General features: G+C 39.7%; 1 protein-coding gene across 3 annotated transcripts in view; it reads left to right on the forward strand.

Moving 5' to 3' along the window:
* The window catches only part of col18a1a (collagen type XVIII alpha 1 chain a), a 104,917-nt gene that overhangs the window by 85,421 nt on the left and 2,609 nt on the right, over window positions 1-16,887 (forward strand). For 2 of the 3 annotated variants that reach the window (XM_047370492.1, XM_047370490.1), the window contains 33 exons: window positions 932-1,062; window positions 1,592-1,618; window positions 4,087-4,284; window positions 4,397-4,423; window positions 4,563-4,625; window positions 4,694-4,762; window positions 4,856-4,906; window positions 5,018-5,140; window positions 5,371-5,433; window positions 5,789-5,833; window positions 6,110-6,241; window positions 7,047-7,118; window positions 7,314-7,340; window positions 8,412-8,510; window positions 9,047-9,082; window positions 9,185-9,274; window positions 9,412-9,447; window positions 9,845-9,904; window positions 9,983-10,060; window positions 10,170-10,205; window positions 10,286-10,339; window positions 10,424-10,495; window positions 12,152-12,217; window positions 12,320-12,350; window positions 12,587-12,640; window positions 12,715-12,749; window positions 12,840-12,971; window positions 13,907-14,066; window positions 14,337-14,401; window positions 14,557-14,685; window positions 14,817-14,849; window positions 14,937-15,116; window positions 16,412-16,609. In XM_047370492.1, the coding sequence (XP_047226448.1) occupies window positions 932-1,062; window positions 1,592-1,618; window positions 4,087-4,284; window positions 4,397-4,423; window positions 4,563-4,625; window positions 4,694-4,762; window positions 4,856-4,906; window positions 5,018-5,140; window positions 5,371-5,433; window positions 5,789-5,833; window positions 6,110-6,241; window positions 7,047-7,118; window positions 7,314-7,340; window positions 8,412-8,510; window positions 9,047-9,082; window positions 9,185-9,274; window positions 9,412-9,447; window positions 9,845-9,904; window positions 9,983-10,060; window positions 10,170-10,205; window positions 10,286-10,339; window positions 10,424-10,495; window positions 12,152-12,217; window positions 12,320-12,350; window positions 12,587-12,640; window positions 12,715-12,749; window positions 12,840-12,971; window positions 13,907-14,066; window positions 14,337-14,401; window positions 14,557-14,685; window positions 14,817-14,849; window positions 14,937-15,116; window positions 16,412-16,609 (2,672 nt within the window). The remainder of the gene's footprint in view (window positions 1-931; window positions 1,063-1,591; window positions 1,619-4,086; window positions 4,285-4,396; window positions 4,424-4,562; window positions 4,626-4,693; window positions 4,763-4,855; window positions 4,907-5,017; window positions 5,141-5,370; window positions 5,434-5,788; window positions 5,834-6,109; window positions 6,242-7,046; window positions 7,119-7,313; window positions 7,341-8,411; window positions 8,511-9,046; window positions 9,083-9,184; window positions 9,275-9,411; window positions 9,448-9,844; window positions 9,905-9,982; window positions 10,061-10,169; window positions 10,206-10,285; window positions 10,340-10,423; window positions 10,496-12,151; window positions 12,218-12,319; window positions 12,351-12,586; window positions 12,641-12,714; window positions 12,750-12,839; window positions 12,972-13,906; window positions 14,067-14,336; window positions 14,402-14,556; window positions 14,686-14,816; window positions 14,850-14,936; window positions 15,117-16,411; window positions 16,610-16,887) is intronic. The other variant, XM_047370491.1, reaches the window with a different exon arrangement.

The following is a 16,887-nucleotide window of genomic DNA, read 5'->3' on the forward strand; positions in this document are numbered from 1 at the left end:
CTTCAACAGAACATGATTCCAAACACAGTAGATAATCTACAACAGAATGGCTGAAAATAAAAGAAGAAAGGTATCACAATGGCCTAGTCAAAGTCCAGGTCTCAACTTGATTAAAATGCTATAAGGAACCATCAGAAAGCTGTGCAAAAAAATGTCTGCGGACCTCTACGAACTCAAGCAACGTTGGGAAGAAGATTGGACCAATATTTCTCCACAACAATGTGAGAGACTGATGAAGTCAGACAGAAACAATAGCTGAGAGATGTTTTTAACATTTAAACTTGTGTTAAACCTTAACTAGTGAGAAATAAGTTTTTAACTTAGATTATGTGTTGTCCTGATTCATAAAACCTTGAAAGATTGTGTACTTTTTATCTTGAAATGATGTGGGGTTGTGTTTGTCATTCTGACAGTAATCTGCTAAAAAAATATAAAATACTTATAAAATACAAAATATAAAATCTTAATCTAAAGAAAAACAGCTGGACTGGGAATATTGTGGAAACCTTAGGTAAACTGATGTTTTAAAGTAGGTCATTTTTGCCATGGTATTGGTTTATTTCACGCCACAGTAAGGTCTCTATCTGATAAACTAACATTTACACTCAGCCATGTTTCCATGGGGTTCATTCCTTGAAGCTGCAGGCTGAAGTTCATACGAGTCAAATTGGGTCAAATCAGGGCAGCGTTGCATGCAGGTGTAAGATCTGTTTCCATCCTTAAACTCTTTCCTTGACCTCGAAATTGCAGAATATAGCTGAGCACAGCAGCATTCCTGCTCCGTGACGCAGGAAGTCCTTTTTCCTTCTCCTTTTGGGATCAGGAAATGTCCTGTTTGTTTTCTTTCTTTGTTTGGGACACATTCATTAATAATCTATGAAGGGTTTTCATCAGGATGTTAATGGATGTGTCCCTTGGTAATGCTTTCCAGGTGCAGTCGTTGCTAAAGGACAAAAGGGCGACAGAGGGGACAAAGGAGAGAAAGGAGACAGGGGTCCGATGGGGCCGAAGGGAGAAATGGACTCCAGCTCAAGCTCACAGGGGGGAATCCGTGAGCACAAGGTGAGCCAGAAAAACCAGAGCAGTTTTTAACTAAGCCTTCCCTGTTAAGTGAAAAATACTGAGCTGATGCAGCAGAGCAGCTGCAGCCACACCAATAAACACTAGAGGGAGATAGAAGCCCCAAAAGCAAACAACCCAAATCATTCTATTACAAACTGTACTATTTATTCTGATTGGTAGCTGTATGTGTGTTTATGGACCCCTATCATTATGGAGACCTGATTTTACTAAAATAATAAATAATTAAAAAAAAAGAGTAAATGTCCTGAAAGTTTGGAGGGATTTTCCTGCTAGGATGGATTTTATTTCCTTCATTCAAAGAAAGGATTGGTCAACAAAACAAATTCCCAAGTCAGAATTAAAGCCTGGATATATATCCAGTTTGAATCTCCTGTATAAAGTGAACATGGAATAAATAAAGGATATTGTAGTTTAGAAGGACCTGCAGGCTCAGAGTAAAACACAAATGGTACTGTACTGCATGGCATATTTGGATTTACTTCACAGCTTGTTTTTGTTTTAATTTCAGGGAGAACCTGGTGATAAAGGAGCAAAGGTATGTTTCAGTGGCCTATCAGGTTATGGATAAAACCATTTATTGGTCTTCTCTCTGAGGTCTCCTTTTGTCAACTGTCTTTTAAAAGAGCTCAAATTATTCAAACGTTATTAGAAAAATCCTTGAAAGCATAAACTTTGATTTGATGCTTTGTTTGATTCATGACCTTTGGGCTGCATGTTTAGAAAATTAACGTTAAAATAATAAAAAATACATATACTTGTTCAGACTGTGGGTGGATGTGTTTTGAAACTAAAGTTTAAAAGTAGAAAAGAATTTAATGTGGAGCAACAAAACAGATGAAGAAGTCTGCTTGTAGCGGATTTTAATCAAACAGATCCGTTCAGAGAGGAAATCCCCTGTTTTCCTTTTTGCAAAAACCTTCATAAATTAGGTATTTATAGTATTTTTTGCCAAGCCCGATTCCCCAATATGATACTAAATATTAGGAGACACGTTTTGGGATCCTGTATGTATATGTAGTCTACTCCCATGGAGGTACCATTGGTTTTTAAAAGGGGTGACTCTGTATATACAACATGTGTACTGGTTTTCTTTGCCATATACAACACCTCTACCTCACTGAGCTGGATCACCCTATCACATGGCCTCTCATACCACTGCTCTGCTGACGATACCCAGCTTTATCTGTCATCCCCACCTGACGACCACACGGTCTCAGCATGACTCTCGGACATGTCGATATGGGTGAAAAATCATCATCTCCAACTAAACCTCTCTAAAACTGAACTGTTTGTCTTCCCTGCCAAACCGACCATACAAACAATATGTCCGTCTAAACTGAAGCTCCAGCTCCTGCTCCATCAAAGGTAACTAGAAACTTGGGTGTCATGATCGATGACCATCTGATATTTAAAGATCATGTTGCCTTCGCCCACTTCCCTTGCTAAGATAAATCGGGCCCTACATAACCCAACACGCCACCATCTCCCACCTTGATTACTTTACACATTATCTCTGGCAGAACCTGACTAGTCACTAGTAGTGGACTAGCTTGTTGTTACCTTTTATACTAACTGTGTTGTTATATCATTATTCGTTACTCACTTTGGACAAAAGCCTTGCCTAAATGCATAAACAGAAAAATTGTTGCTCTGAAGGAGGGCATTCTTATTTGTAAGAAAGTTTCCTTGTGAGGGCTTTAGTCAGTTTGCAGATTTATTTGTATAATTTCCACTTTTGCCATTTTGTCCAGCATCCAATCCAGTAGATTTTTGGATGCAGATTTGGACATAGATCTTTCCTACATTTAAATTGGTTCAGCAATGACACAACAGCAAAACGAAACAAATCCATATTTGTTTTTCTCTTGTTTTTAACAGTAAATGAGGCCAGCAAGGCAGGAAAATTAAAAAAATATCAAATGTTTCACACAGTTTGAGCTAAACAGTGCCCCCTACAGGCAATATGTCAAGAATTGAATAGGGTTTAATTAATAGGGATCACCTGTAACAGCATATATATATTTTTGGGAAGGTCTTCCCCAAGGTTTAGGAGTGTGTTTCATAAAGTTCTCTACACACTGTTCTTGAGCTAATCTGAAGGCCACATGAAATGTGGACATCACTCTGCAGAAAGTTGGAGACCTCTGCACAATGCGTGCCTCATCCGCTGAGCCCGCTCTGTGATTTTACGTAGCTTATCATTTTATCGCTGAATCTTGGTTGTTCCCAGTCATTTCCACTACTTCCACTTCCATTCGGGAAAGCTGTAAGAGACATTAACAAACGAATTTACTAATAGGGGTAAAAGGACAACTGGATATTTTGGTGAAAATATGGCAGCTTAAAGAGGCCTAGAAATGAGGCAAGTTTTAAGATTTTATTTCTTTTTTCTCAATCTTTCCTTTCATTCCTATTGGATTTGTGGATGTTTTTATTAATAAATCCTAATATTTAAAATGCTCACCAGGTGTGACACAGGGACCTGTTGATTATGTAGTGTCCCGTGAGACCTGGCAATAAACTGAATGTTGTTTAATAAACCTTCAGGCATTGAAAAACTGTGTATGACATGCCATGGACTAGGGGCTGAAAAAGACAAGTTGATATCAAGGACAGACAATAAATATGGTAATTTCTTTCCATAAGCACACTTTTATCTGACCACTGACTTTGCCATATCCGACCACTTGTTCTAATCAACTGATATAACTGGAGACTGAAACTCTGTGCCCTGATGAACAAAAACAAGATGTTATCATTACTAGCTGTTCTTACATTAGTTTGGCGTGGAGCGCTGTAGGTATTTGCCAAATCTATTCATTTATGTTGTATCTAACATGAAGTAATAAAAGCTCATGTTCTGAATGAGTGGTCATCATCGGTGTCTTCTTCATCTAATGGTTCTGAGAAACTTATGTTCAGCTACTAGTCCAGCAAGTGCAAGGTCTCCCATGTATAATAGCATCACAATACGCACCTTTTTAAACCCTTCCTATCTCCCAGGGCAACGCAGGTTTTGGATACCCTGGTAAAAAGGGAGAACCAGGCCCTCAAGGACCACCAGGGCCCCCTGGACCTCCAGGGCCCACATCTGAGTATTCAGTTGGAAGTGACGGGTCAGTTGTTTCAAAAGTTCCTGGACCCCGCGGACCATCTGGATCTCCTGGTCCTCAGGGACCACCAGGAGAAGATGGAGAACCAGTGAGAGGACTTTCACTTTTTAAGATAGTTTACCTTTAAAAGTTTGAATCTGAAGAAATAATATGTGGAAATTCTGAAAGTCATTGAGATGTTCTTTATTTTATTCCTGCAGGGTGATCCCGGTGAAGACGGAAAAACTGTAAGCAGTTTGTGCTTTTTCTCAATAAGACCTTCAACATCAAAAATTAGCTTTAAAGCGGATTCATCTGATGTTTATTCTTGATGTTAAATATGTGACAGCTTTCAGATGCCTAAGTTTATATATGTTTTCTGCATAGGGTCCTCAGGGACCCCCAGGCTTTCCGGGAACCCCAGGTGACCCAGGACTGAAAGGAGAGAAGGTTAGATGTACCCACATTTAAGACTCTTGTGCAAACGTATCTTGTCCTAATGAGACTGGCACTCACAGGGAGACCGTGGAGAGGGCCACCCTGGCCCCAGGGGGCCTCCTGGACCGCCTGGCACAGGATTCAGATCTGTAAGTTCATCTCAGTCACATGTTGTTGTAATGTTACAACAGAACCTCCTAGTGGTACCTGCAGCTGAATAAACTCTAAATAAACTCTTTCAGACATTTGAGGACATGGAGGCCTCTGGATTCCCAGATTTGGAATCCATTCGGGTGAGAAGAAATAGAAAAAGACTTTCTGTGGTCTTCTTCAATCATTCAGGGCTTTGTTGTTGATGAAAATATGTTCTGATGGGTTTATAACCTTCATTATTCTTGATGCAGGGACTTCCAGGTCCACCAGGTCCTCCTGGTCCACCAGGTCTTCCGGGTCCCTCCTCAGCAAGCACAGCAGTGAGCTCTGGAGCTTTTGGACCCCCAGGAAAGGATGGGGTACCTGGTCAACCTGTAAGTGGAACAGTGTCTGTTTTTCCACTCTAATCAGAAACCACTTCATATAATCAGGAGCATCCAGACGAGTGACTAGAAGGGTTCTGACAGCAAACTGGATTTCACCTACCTGGATTATCTTGTCTTCATGCTGTTAATTTCACCAAACACACAAACTGCCTAGTTATGCTGATGATAGAACGTTCTAACCGAATCAAGTTCCAACAACCAAATCTTTTGGACTTCAGGGTCTGCCGGGTTTACCTGGTGCTGATGGTCTTCCAGGAGCTCCTGGTCCTAGGGGAGAAAAGGTACTGATTTACTGGAACTAACACTATCTGATATGCAGTAAACAGAGATCCTATCAGGAGTTTCACTCTACAAAGAGCGTTTTTGCTGTAAATATGTTTGTTTTTGTAGAAAAATCATTTATAGTTAAACATCTGAAATAGACTGCTGTTAGTATGAATCATTTTCACAGTTCTAACAATAACAGATTTGTCCAGAATACATTCAAAACTAATTTTCAAAACTGAACTCTCTTAAAGTCATATTTAGAAAAAAATCCTTCCCACCTCAGTTATAGCAGTATTATAAGGAGCAATTTCCATTGAAAAGGCTAAGGTTTTACCTTAACTGTATTCTTTTTCCTTTTTATGTATTTAGGGGGATTCGGGTGAGCTGGGACTTCCAGGAGCAATTGGAGAAAAGGTCTGAATTCCTTTTTTTATTTTAACTTAAAGTTGCTTTAAAGTTTATTGTGACATTTACTCAAAACCAACTACAGAATTCTATCTGATATGCAGTAAATGAGGAATTTTTATTTTAACAATACACAGATGCTTTTCAGATACAGCAACGTGTATCTATGGACTAATCTGAGAGTTTCATCTACCATTTGATGTCTGGCGGTTTGTCTGCAGAAGGGTTTTGTCGGATTTCCACAAGTAGAGTGAATTTGAAAGACCCATTTTCTCTCCCCCACAGGGAGCTCAAGGAGAACCTGGTCTACCGGGACCTGCAGGAGAACCTGGACTGGCTGGTCTGCCGGGACCCATGGGACCAGTTGGTCGTCCTGGACCTCCAGGGCCTCCGGGACCAGGTCATCGGGTTGGATTTGTGAGTTCTCCTTTAGGTGTTTGTAAGAGATATTGAAGAAGATCAGTTGTGCTGTTGTTCCTGGAATAGTTCAGCAGAAATGCAAAGCAACATGGAACCTACTTTAGTAACAAACAAATCTATGGAGGCATCTTGATGGCACGAGAAAGAAGAAGACGTTGATTAAAATGCCTAGTGACTGGTTGCCTTTTATGCATTAGGCTAATGGTGAGGTGCAGAAACTGGTGAATGCAACAATGACTGTGTAAAAACCATCAAAATGCCAGTTCAGTCAGGTACAGTCCAACTTCCTGTGAGCCGTTTCAACTTTGAATGCTGTGCCAGGAAGTTGGCTGATCTTTCTCGTTCTTACACCAGAATCTCATCAGAGTTTGTGGGGAATTTTTTCCTCAGTTTTCTTGCCAATGTCACAAACATCGTACAACGGGCAAACCAAAAAGCATAGCACACTTTTCTTAATCCACCCAGTTTGGTGGGTTTTTTGGGGGGTGGTTTTAACACTCTGAGAGGAGCAGAAAACTGAAGCAAAGGAAGCAAAGAATAACAAGTTTATTTCAGTGCTTTTGAATTTGTACCTAATTACTCATTATTTATTGGTACATTTAATTAGAATGGAACATTAAAATTACCTGGAATTACCAACAAACCGAGTTGTGCTCATCAGTGTCATAATACTTAGACCAACATTGAATATATTATTTAGAATACATAACAAAGGATCGTTTCCTGCAATACCTGCTGAAAACAAACACTTTTCATAATGGATTTGTTACTTTGTCATAAAATGTTTTTTCTTGTTCTTCAGGATGACATGGAGGACTCCAGTGGGATTTTCACCAATGGACTTCCTGGTATCAGAGGACCAGAAGGAATACAGGTACCTTTTTTACTCCTACGTTGTAATAAAACATTTGAATATGTGATTCTCAGCACTGAATGTTGAAAGAAGCTTATTTAATTTAATTTAATTTAATTTAATGAAGATGAAGAATTTTAGCAAAGCATCTTATTTCTCTGACCGTTAATATTTTTTCAGAGCTTTAAATAACCAAAGTAAATGTTGTTCTTTCAGGGTCCTCCTGGTCTACCTGGACACCCAGTAAGTAACAAGGTGGTGAACTGGTTTTCCTGCCAAAAAAACATAAAATTAAAGCCAATCAGGGTCTGTTGGTTTTAGTAACATCTTGCAGTGAATTTACAAGTTAGACTCTCATCACACATTTATTCGTCACAATCCTGAGCTTCAGATCTGAGTTTTCAATTTTAGTTCATGGTTTTGGCAGCTTACAGATTTAATCTGCTGCAAAAGTTTAGTGATCATCTTTATCTAATGTTTTAAAAACTGTCAAAGAAAATAAAAAATTTGTCTAAAAAACTCAGAATTCAGAGCTAAAACTTTGTGACAACATTTTTGGCAGACAGACGCTGCCAGAGCAGACAGGTTAACATCTTCTTTTATAATGTTGGTCTAAAGCAGGGGTTTGCAATCTTTTCGATCTGAAGAGCCATTTTTACCCTCAGTCCAGCTGAATAAAGCTCCTTTAGAACTGCAAATATTACTTTTGTAAATAAAATGTTTAAAAATAAAGAAAAACATAAAGGTTTTCCAGAACGAGGATGGATACATGATGCAAACAAAAAAAGGACAACTTCCAACCTAATAACAAGAAAAATATGTCTAAAAAATATTACTGGTACTTTTAGTGTCATTCTGTAGTCTAATGTAGTTATTCAATTAAAAATCTGAAAAACTGCTAAAACCTGCATTTGGTATTATATCTATATTTAGAAACAATGGTTGAATCTTTATCATTTTTAGACAAACTTATGAAGAGCCGTTGCAGAAGGTCCTGCGGCTCTGGAGCCACAAGTCGCAGAACCCTGGTCTAAAGACAGTAACTTGAAAAAATATTTATATTTAAAATAGGAATTTGTTCTCATTTTAAGAAAACTAATTTCAATCCCACTATAACAAGCCTAGTTGATATTCTGAAGTAAGTTACAACCAGATAAAACCTCACCTACAGGTTTTATCTGAAACTGTTTCTTTAAGAGCATCTGTCAAGTTATTACTGACAATTTGGCACATTTGTGTTTCTTTATGCGTGTACATTTTAACTTTGCTTTCTTTCCAGTGTTTTATTAGTTGAACTAATATTTTGATTTGCAGGGTAGACCTGGCTTGGCTGGTACACAAGGTCCAAAGGGTGAGCAGGGTCCTCAAGGAAGAGACGGACAACCAGGCCTGGATGGCTTCCCAGGGCCTCCGGTAAGAAAAAGAGAACTCCGTGTGAAGGTTATATAGGATGGTCGATCGAATTACAACCAGATGATTGACACATGAATACACAAATCATGTATTCTGACAAGTTGCACAATAGTTAGCCTCAATTTCTTTAGGTGTAAATCAGATGACTAATACGGACTTAACAATAGGTTTATTACATTTGTAAAAGTAGACTTTTAATCTGTGTATCATCTGCATAAAAATTACAAAACACCCAGATTTAGTCTATGAAGAAAATAAAACAAGTCCAATTATTCAACTTTGAGGCACTCCTCAAGTCAGAGGTACATACAATAATGGATCGATATAATTCTTCATGTATTGTAAAGTGCCTTGAGACAATATGTGTTGTAAATTGGCCCTATATAAATTAAACGGAATTGAATTGAATTATATGTGTTACAATCCTCATCTATTTTGCATTTTCAGATGTACCCTCAATTTACCAGGTTATGATATTAAAGAAGCAGTGCTGGTCAAGATCTATAAAGTAGTTTTGCTTTTCTTTATCTTCACAGGGTCAAAAGGGTCACAAAGGTGACAAGGGAGAGACGGTAAATATGATATTGTTGGTATATGTGTAGTATTTAAAGAGTTGATTAAGCATAGATTTGGATGTGGTAGCAGATGGAATATTCATTTGATTTGTTTGATAGGGTGAAGCTGGTCGAGATGGAACTGGACTCCCAGGTCCACCAGGTCCACCTGGACCACCTGGACAAATAATCTACCAGCCATCTGACAATGTGAGTTCACATAAAACAAGTCTAAATTTTACCCCATTTCAGCTTTGAAATCTTAAAAATGTTTTTTCCATGATGTCTTATCGGTAAAGGTCAAGACGAGTTGATGAGATCTTTCCATACATGTTTGTATTTCTCAGGGGGCGGCTGGTTTACCTGGAAGAGCTGGATTTCCTGTAAGTGTCTAATATTCTTTTTTTAAATTGTTTAATTTATTAGCTTTTTCGTTGAATATTATTTCTTTTCTATTTTAAATTACTTTTCTTGGTAGGACCCATTCTCTATTATTAGTTTTTCATTGGCAGCGTCATACTGCCATGTACAGGTCTGGAATAGGTACAGCATTTTGGGTTATTTTCTATGTTTTCGTATGGATTGAAACATTGTGTAAACAATAACGTGTTTAGGAGGTCATTTTGGAAAAACTCTTTTTTTTGCATGCAAAAAACAAAATGTTTTTCTGGACTTACCGTTAAACTGCTGTGCTGCGTGGACATCAGTGGGATAGCTAATGATTGATTGAGCTTGTTTATTTCTAAACTTCTCACTTGAATATTTTTATTCACTTTCCAGGGTCCTGCTGGACCGAAAGGGGACAGAGGTGACCCTGGTCCTCCAGGTTATGGCCTGAAGGTAAACTCTAGTTATTTAGCTCAGATGATCATCAACCTGGTAATTATCATCATCATTATCATCAGTTTGTGTGTTCAGGGTGAAAAAGGAGCGCCAGGCTTGATAATTGGACCTGATGGAAATCCTTTGTATCTGGGAGGGCTAACTGGCCCCAAGGTGAGCCTTATCATCTCGGTCTGTTCTATCCCATCAGCTCCTTCTTGTTCCTGTTTGTTATGGGTCGGCATTAGTGCTTAAATTATTCTTCTCTGCTTTGTTTCTTTAGGGAGACAGAGGACCTTCAGGACCTATTGGACCTTCTGTAAGTTTGCATTTTGAAAATTATTTTCAATAAGCGCCTAAGGCCTTTCATGTTTTCTCATATTATTATGTCTTTTGCAGGGTCCTCAGGGACCTTCTGGACTGAAAGGTGAAATAGGAATGCCTGGAAGACCTGTGAGTACAGTGTACCAGTTTATTTCAGTGTTTCTGAGGCTTACAGTGTGCAACAGAAAATGATCAGTTACTGTTATCCATCAGGGTCGCCCAGGTGTGAATGGATACAAGGGTGAAAAGGGAGACCCAGGAGGTGGCACAGGTTATGGATCCCCAGTAAGTTGCATTATTTTTCCTTTATTACAGAAATGCTAACATAATTTTCTTACTTTGTAACCACTAAACATGTCTGTTTATCTCTTTCTTATCAAATCAACATTGGGTTTGGTGTATCTGCCACAAAACGAGTTTGTTAGAGACCGATTTCTTAATGCTTCCACAGTTATGGCATGCAGATTTGACAGGTTAATAAAAGGTTGTTTTATCATTTTAACCTCTTTTTGATCATCACACCCATCTGATGCGTTTCTGCTACCACAAGGTGGCAGTAATTGGGTTTCCATTGTGAAGCCTGCCACTTGGTTGTCATGCATTGATGGTACCACAACGTGGTGGTGAAAAGTGCACCTTGTACTCCAAGACCGTCACCTGGTTGTAACTCAGTGCTGCTACCACAAGGTGACAATGGTGACCAGAGCTTCTTGTTACAATGCATTCCTTCTAACATATGGTGGCAGTAAAAGGGGAGCTTTAATTGTTGATTTTGTCCCCTTGTTGTAATGCACCGGTGCTACCACATGGTGATGTTTTTAAGGAGAGCGTCTTCTGAAAGGCCAGCACCTACATGTAAAAGGTTGCATCTACCACAAGGTGGCACTAATGAGGATAGCTACCACAAGATGTGAGGCAATGCAACAGCTAAATATGATGAAGGTGTCCAAAGATGGCAACAGAAACTTCAAAAACCGGCATGGATAATGCTACGTTCTGATCGGACCTGGGAAGGATGTCACACCGAAGTTGAGGCTGTTACAGAAGCAAAATGGAAGACATGAGAGACTTGCTGATTTTTGCAACCAGGCTAACTACTTTTAGCATCCATCCATCCATCCATCCATCCATCAATCCTCGAAACCCACTTAATCTTTGCATGGTCTTGGGTGGGGTTGGGTCTGGTGCCTATCTCCAGCAGTTAGTGGGTGAGAAATGGGGTTCTTCTTCAACATAAATACAGTCCATCACAAACCAGCTCAGTGAAAAACATGCAGACAAATATTCACACTATTTAGGAAGGCAGTTTATGGAGGCCATTTAACCTGAGATGTTTTTGGACTGTGGTAGGAAGTGGTTAGAGTATCTGCTGAGGACCCTGGACTGAATTCAAACCTGCAAAATGCTAACAACTGGAGTGATGATGATGAATTAATGCCTCAACCAGGAAACAACTTAACACTTTTACTGATGTTGCTGCAAGCAGAATTTTGGTCTGATTTGATAATCATACTTCCAGGCTTGTTATTATTGAAGAAAAGAAAGGCAATGAATTGTAGGCAAGGAAACCGTCTTTAATAAATGTGGAAAATAAGTAACAAAAATATGTTGAGCTCTTTTTTCATTCTGATTAATAACACACCAGATTTTGACAGATCCTGATTGACCTTAGTACAAGTGGATTTGTTCAAACTCCACCCTCCTTCACCTAACTTTCTGACGTACTCTCCAGCGACACCTCTAAGGTGCCCACACGTGAAGTCAACAGATTCAACAGTTGGTTGCTTCTTCAGAGCGAGAGCGAAGGCAGATCTGTCTATGTTCCCGTTAGAGCCACAAAAACTATTCCTCAGCAGACTTAAAATATTCAGATACGTTACCTTAACAGCGTTTCATTAGAAGCTACACCAAACAAAGAGTAAAGCACTGTGTTTTCCATAGGGAGTCCCTGGTCCACCAGGACCTCCTGGACCACCAGGACCAGCCACTTCTTTGGATCGCTTTAATGTGAGTCCATAAGAGTTACATGTAGTGTTCCATGTCAAGTCAATGCTACTCATCTACCTCCAAACGGACTGCCACTGAGTGTGAAATTTTGTCATTTTCTAGCGTTTTGATGAAAATTCACGGAGTTACCAAGGTATGGATGCAGGATGGACATGCATGACAGTGATTCATATTAACAGATTTAAAACCATATAAACATGTTTTAGAGTTTGAACCGTTAAATTTCTGGGAACCTACAGACGGTTTTCTCTAAATTAAGAAAAACTGTGATGAAAAAGAAGAGACATTAACCATAGATTTTACTGCACTGTATTTCCATCTGAATTTGTTGTGTGTAACTTTTTGTAAAATGTTGTTTTTACGTTGCAGCAGTAAAAGGAGAAAAAGGAGAGCGTGGTGACCGTGGACCTCCTGGGATCCCAGGTAATCCTGAAACATTCAGCTCACTATGCCAGGAGTGTTTTCATCACTAAAGCACATGTTTCTGGTCATCACAGGGGCAGCATCGAATTTTGATATTTACACATTCAAGGTAAGCCAGATCATCACTTCGCCATGGTTCAATTTTCTCTGTGTTCTGGATGGCAGTAAGCAGATAAACATTCATGATGTTCTTCAACAGAATGAGCTAAAGGGAGAACAGGGAGATACAGGAGTGAAGGGACAGAAGGGTGAGCCAGCTGGTGGATATTATGACCCACGTTTTGGAGGCCCGCTGGGACCACCAGGACCTCCAGGAAACCCAGGCCTACCGGTGAGTTCAGAGAGGGCTGCACACTTACAGACTGAACAGATCTGAGGTTTGGGAGATGATCTTCTGTTGCTGTTGTAAATGAGGCTCTATTTGACCCGATCTGTATCATTACGGCTCTGCAGCAGTTTATGTTCAGGCTGTGTTCTACATTAAATATCTTGTGGCAAGCATCACTCATTTTAGTGTTTTTTCAGCTTCTGGGTCAGAGGAACAACATGTTTCACTATATGTTTGTGACTTTTAATGTATTGTGGATTATCTCTAATCCACGCAGACTCAGAATTATACATACAATCTCAAACATATATAAAAAACATGTACCTAAATCTGTTAATAAGTGGTGCTGAGGGTTGTAGAAACATCAGAGAATGAGACAGATGAGACACCAAGGGTTAAGCCTTGGTGTCTGAACTGGTACCTTTCCATAGGGAAGCCAGTTTCAAATCAGCTGGACATCCAATGGACAGGCTAAAGGTCTCAGATGATCACACAGAGCACAGATTGAGTTGTTTGATCACAATGACTAAAAGGTGACAGATTCAAACCTAAGAACACAAAACTGTTGAGCATGGTGGGCGCATCATGCAGAGGGTCTGTGTTTGCTGCTCGTGGTCACGGAACACTGAAGAAGGAGGTCTACAAGAAACGTGATAAAATATCTTCCAGAAGCTTGTTGATGGAAACTGGAGTCAAGATGCAACTTGCTAAGAAGCAATAGGCTGCAGAATGTATCGCTTACAGTGTCCTATATAATAAAAATGGTGAGTACTGGAAGCACAGATAGGAATTGAAGGAGTGACCAAAATGAGGGTAGTTGATATTGTTATTGCACATTAATCGATAATATTGTCATCACTTGATTTTCTATAATAAGCCCTGCAGCCATATTGAGCATCCAGTTCCTGTCTTCATTGGAGTTGTATGTTTCATGTTAGGGTCCAAAGGGAGAATCTATAGTGGGCCCTCCTGGACCCGCAGGACCTTCTGGACCACCGGGTGTTGGTTATGATGGACGTCCAGGTCCAGCAGGACCACCTGGGCCTCCAGGACCTCCAGGATCTCCCTCATTTTCTGGAGCATTCAGGCCCAATTATCGTAAGCAGCTTTTCCTGACCATCATGATCCACTTTTAGAGACGGGCTGTAGAAAACATGACCTTATGTTGAGATTACCAGAGTGGGCCAGGCTATTTGCCAGACATTGTATATGAAACGTAAAACTCACCTGTTAATATGCCAGATTGTAGATTACACTAAATTACATTTACAGTTCTGAAACATCACATAACATTTGTTGGGAGATTTTGAACAGATAAAAATCATTTTAGAACCTTTTACTTATGACTGCTTGTGTTTCAACTTGAAGCTGTCAGTGTCCCTGGACCTCCTGGCCCCCCAGGCCCACCTGGGAGTCCTGGTCTCTCCTCTGGGGTACGTGCTATTTCAGTATCTCATTATCACTAACCTTAGGTCTGTCAGTTGGTGTGTCATGCACTTATTTATTTGGTTAAATATGGCTTCTGTTTCTTGCTTCTTTTTGTTTTTTTTACATAAAAACCGATTATGATGCTTCATTATTTCCTCAGGTGACAGTTTTGAGGTCATATGACATCATGATTGCTACAGCCAGACAGCAGCCTGAGGGCAGTCTCATATACATCATGGACAAAGCAGACCTTTATCTGAGAGTGCAGGATGGACTTCGACAAGTCCTCGTATGTCTTCAAAGCATTAACTTTGATTTCTAGCTGCTAAGTTACATGAAAAGAAAAGTACCATGCCTTTGTTTTATTATAACATACAAAGAGTTTCTTATAATATACTAACCGGCAGTTTCTCCTCTTAGCTCGGAGAGTACAGAACCTTCTTTGGAGATCTGGTGCGTTTTGAAGAACAAACATGAATAACTCAGGTTGATTTTTACTGACGTGTCTGATCACTGAATCTCATTGCTTTTCATGTAAAGGGCAACGAGGTGGCAGAAGTCCAGCCCCCACCGGTGGTTGTGTACCCCCACACCCCAGACCGGACTGCCAACAACGGAGCGGGTCATTACTCCCAGAGCAGTGTGGTCATCCGACCCATTGAGCCCCCGCTGCGGCAGCCCAGCCCCCCGGTGGCTGCAGCTGACTCGTCAGAACCAGGAGTAAGTACATCTGATTAAACAAAGATTAATGCACATCACTGTGGGCTAGAGTGATGTGTTGAGCTGTAATGTATCATTAGTTTATGATGTCTGGTATGATTGTACCAAACAGGACCTTAAGCAACCAGTAACACCTTGGTACAACGGTTAGGACCTTAAAAAATGATCTTTTATTAAAGCAGCATCATCTCCCTCTTAACAATTTAGAAAAATCCAATCTTTTGGTTATGTTCATTTATTCCAGTTACAGTTTTTTTTTAAATGATGTCACAATCATTGACTCACCTAATAATGCTTTAAAATAAATATATCTCCAAAACTTAGCGAAGAAGTCTCCATAAAAACTATCAGATTCTGTCTAGATGCCAGCTGGTTGTTTGGGCAGGATATCTGTCCTACCATCACAAATGTAACCTGGAGTTTTCTAAACTCTACTGGGGCTCTAACTGGAACAGTGACCTTTGGTCAGATGAGACTCTGGCTTTTTAGCAACAAACACTCCAGGTGGATTTTCTGTGAAACCAAGGATAAATGTGTGGAAAAGCACTTCATGCCCGGTGTTAAGCACAGTGGAATTGATTTCTTTCTTATCTGAAGGCTCTGAAGAACCTTGTTAAAGTGCATTGAAATATGAAACGTTTTAAATAAAATTCTGGTGAACTCTGCCAGAAAATAGAAACAGGGTCACCATTGGGTCTTTCAGAATCATTACAAATGGTAAAATTAACACAGAAACAGTTCTACAGACACAAAATCAAGCTTCTTCAAAGGCGGTCTCAGTCCTAGAACTAAAGAGACAAGAGCATCGGAGAGGAACCAGGTCTCTGGGCCATTTAGATTTTTCTTTATTTCAAAAGATCATGTTTGTGTACCATTTAAACTATTTTGTGACGATGAATGTTGAATGCAAGTAGCACTGACTGCAGACAAGATAGGGCTCCATTTCTAATTCCCCTTAGAGTTAAAAGCAGGCAAAATATTTCTTGCAGTTAGAATAATCTCCCCATAACTCAGATCATAACCAACAACACAATAAGTTACCATAACTGCACAGATGATACACAGCTCTACATTACAATGTCATCAAGTGACTATGAACCCAATCAAGCTTTAGGTAGATCCATAGAACAAATAAATGCGTGAATGCACCATAATTTTTCTGAGTTGAATAAAAACAAACCAGAATAATAACTGAAACTCTTGTATTACTCGTCAACAAAATTTTAAATTGGAGGAAATACTTTCAAATAAAAAGCAAAAGTTTGCCACTCTAAGAGAAGTTTCTTGTTTTCCAGCTCCACCTCGTTGCATTGAATGCTCCTCAGACTGGCAACATGCGAGGGATTCGCGGGGCTGACTTCCTGTGCTTCCAGCAGGCCCGCGCTGTTGGGCTGAAGGGAACATTCAGAGCCTTCCTGTCCTCCAAGCTCCAAGACCTCTACACCATCGTCCGCAGGTCGGACAGGGACGGATACCCCATCATGAATCTCAAGGTGAGATGCTCCAAATGCACCAATATTATCATTACTGCTGCTTTTTTATTATTACATCATTTATTTATCCAGCTAAAAAATCATATTGACATCAAATCTCTTTTTCAACAGAACTGGCCACAGAAGCAGTAAAACATACAACCATTGAACAATGAAAGAAAAACAGAGCAGCTTCAGTTATACAGTCACACTGAAGGAGGAAACCCTTCTCTTGTTTTATTAAAATGGACTTTAACTTCTCCACAGTAACCAGTTCTGGGAGTTTCAGTCCATTCTGA

This window comes from Girardinichthys multiradiatus, chromosome 7, assembly GCF_021462225.1.
Source record: "Girardinichthys multiradiatus isolate DD_20200921_A chromosome 7, DD_fGirMul_XY1, whole genome shotgun sequence".
In the NCBI taxonomy this organism is placed as follows: domain Eukaryota; kingdom Metazoa; phylum Chordata; class Actinopteri; order Cyprinodontiformes; family Goodeidae; genus Girardinichthys; species Girardinichthys multiradiatus.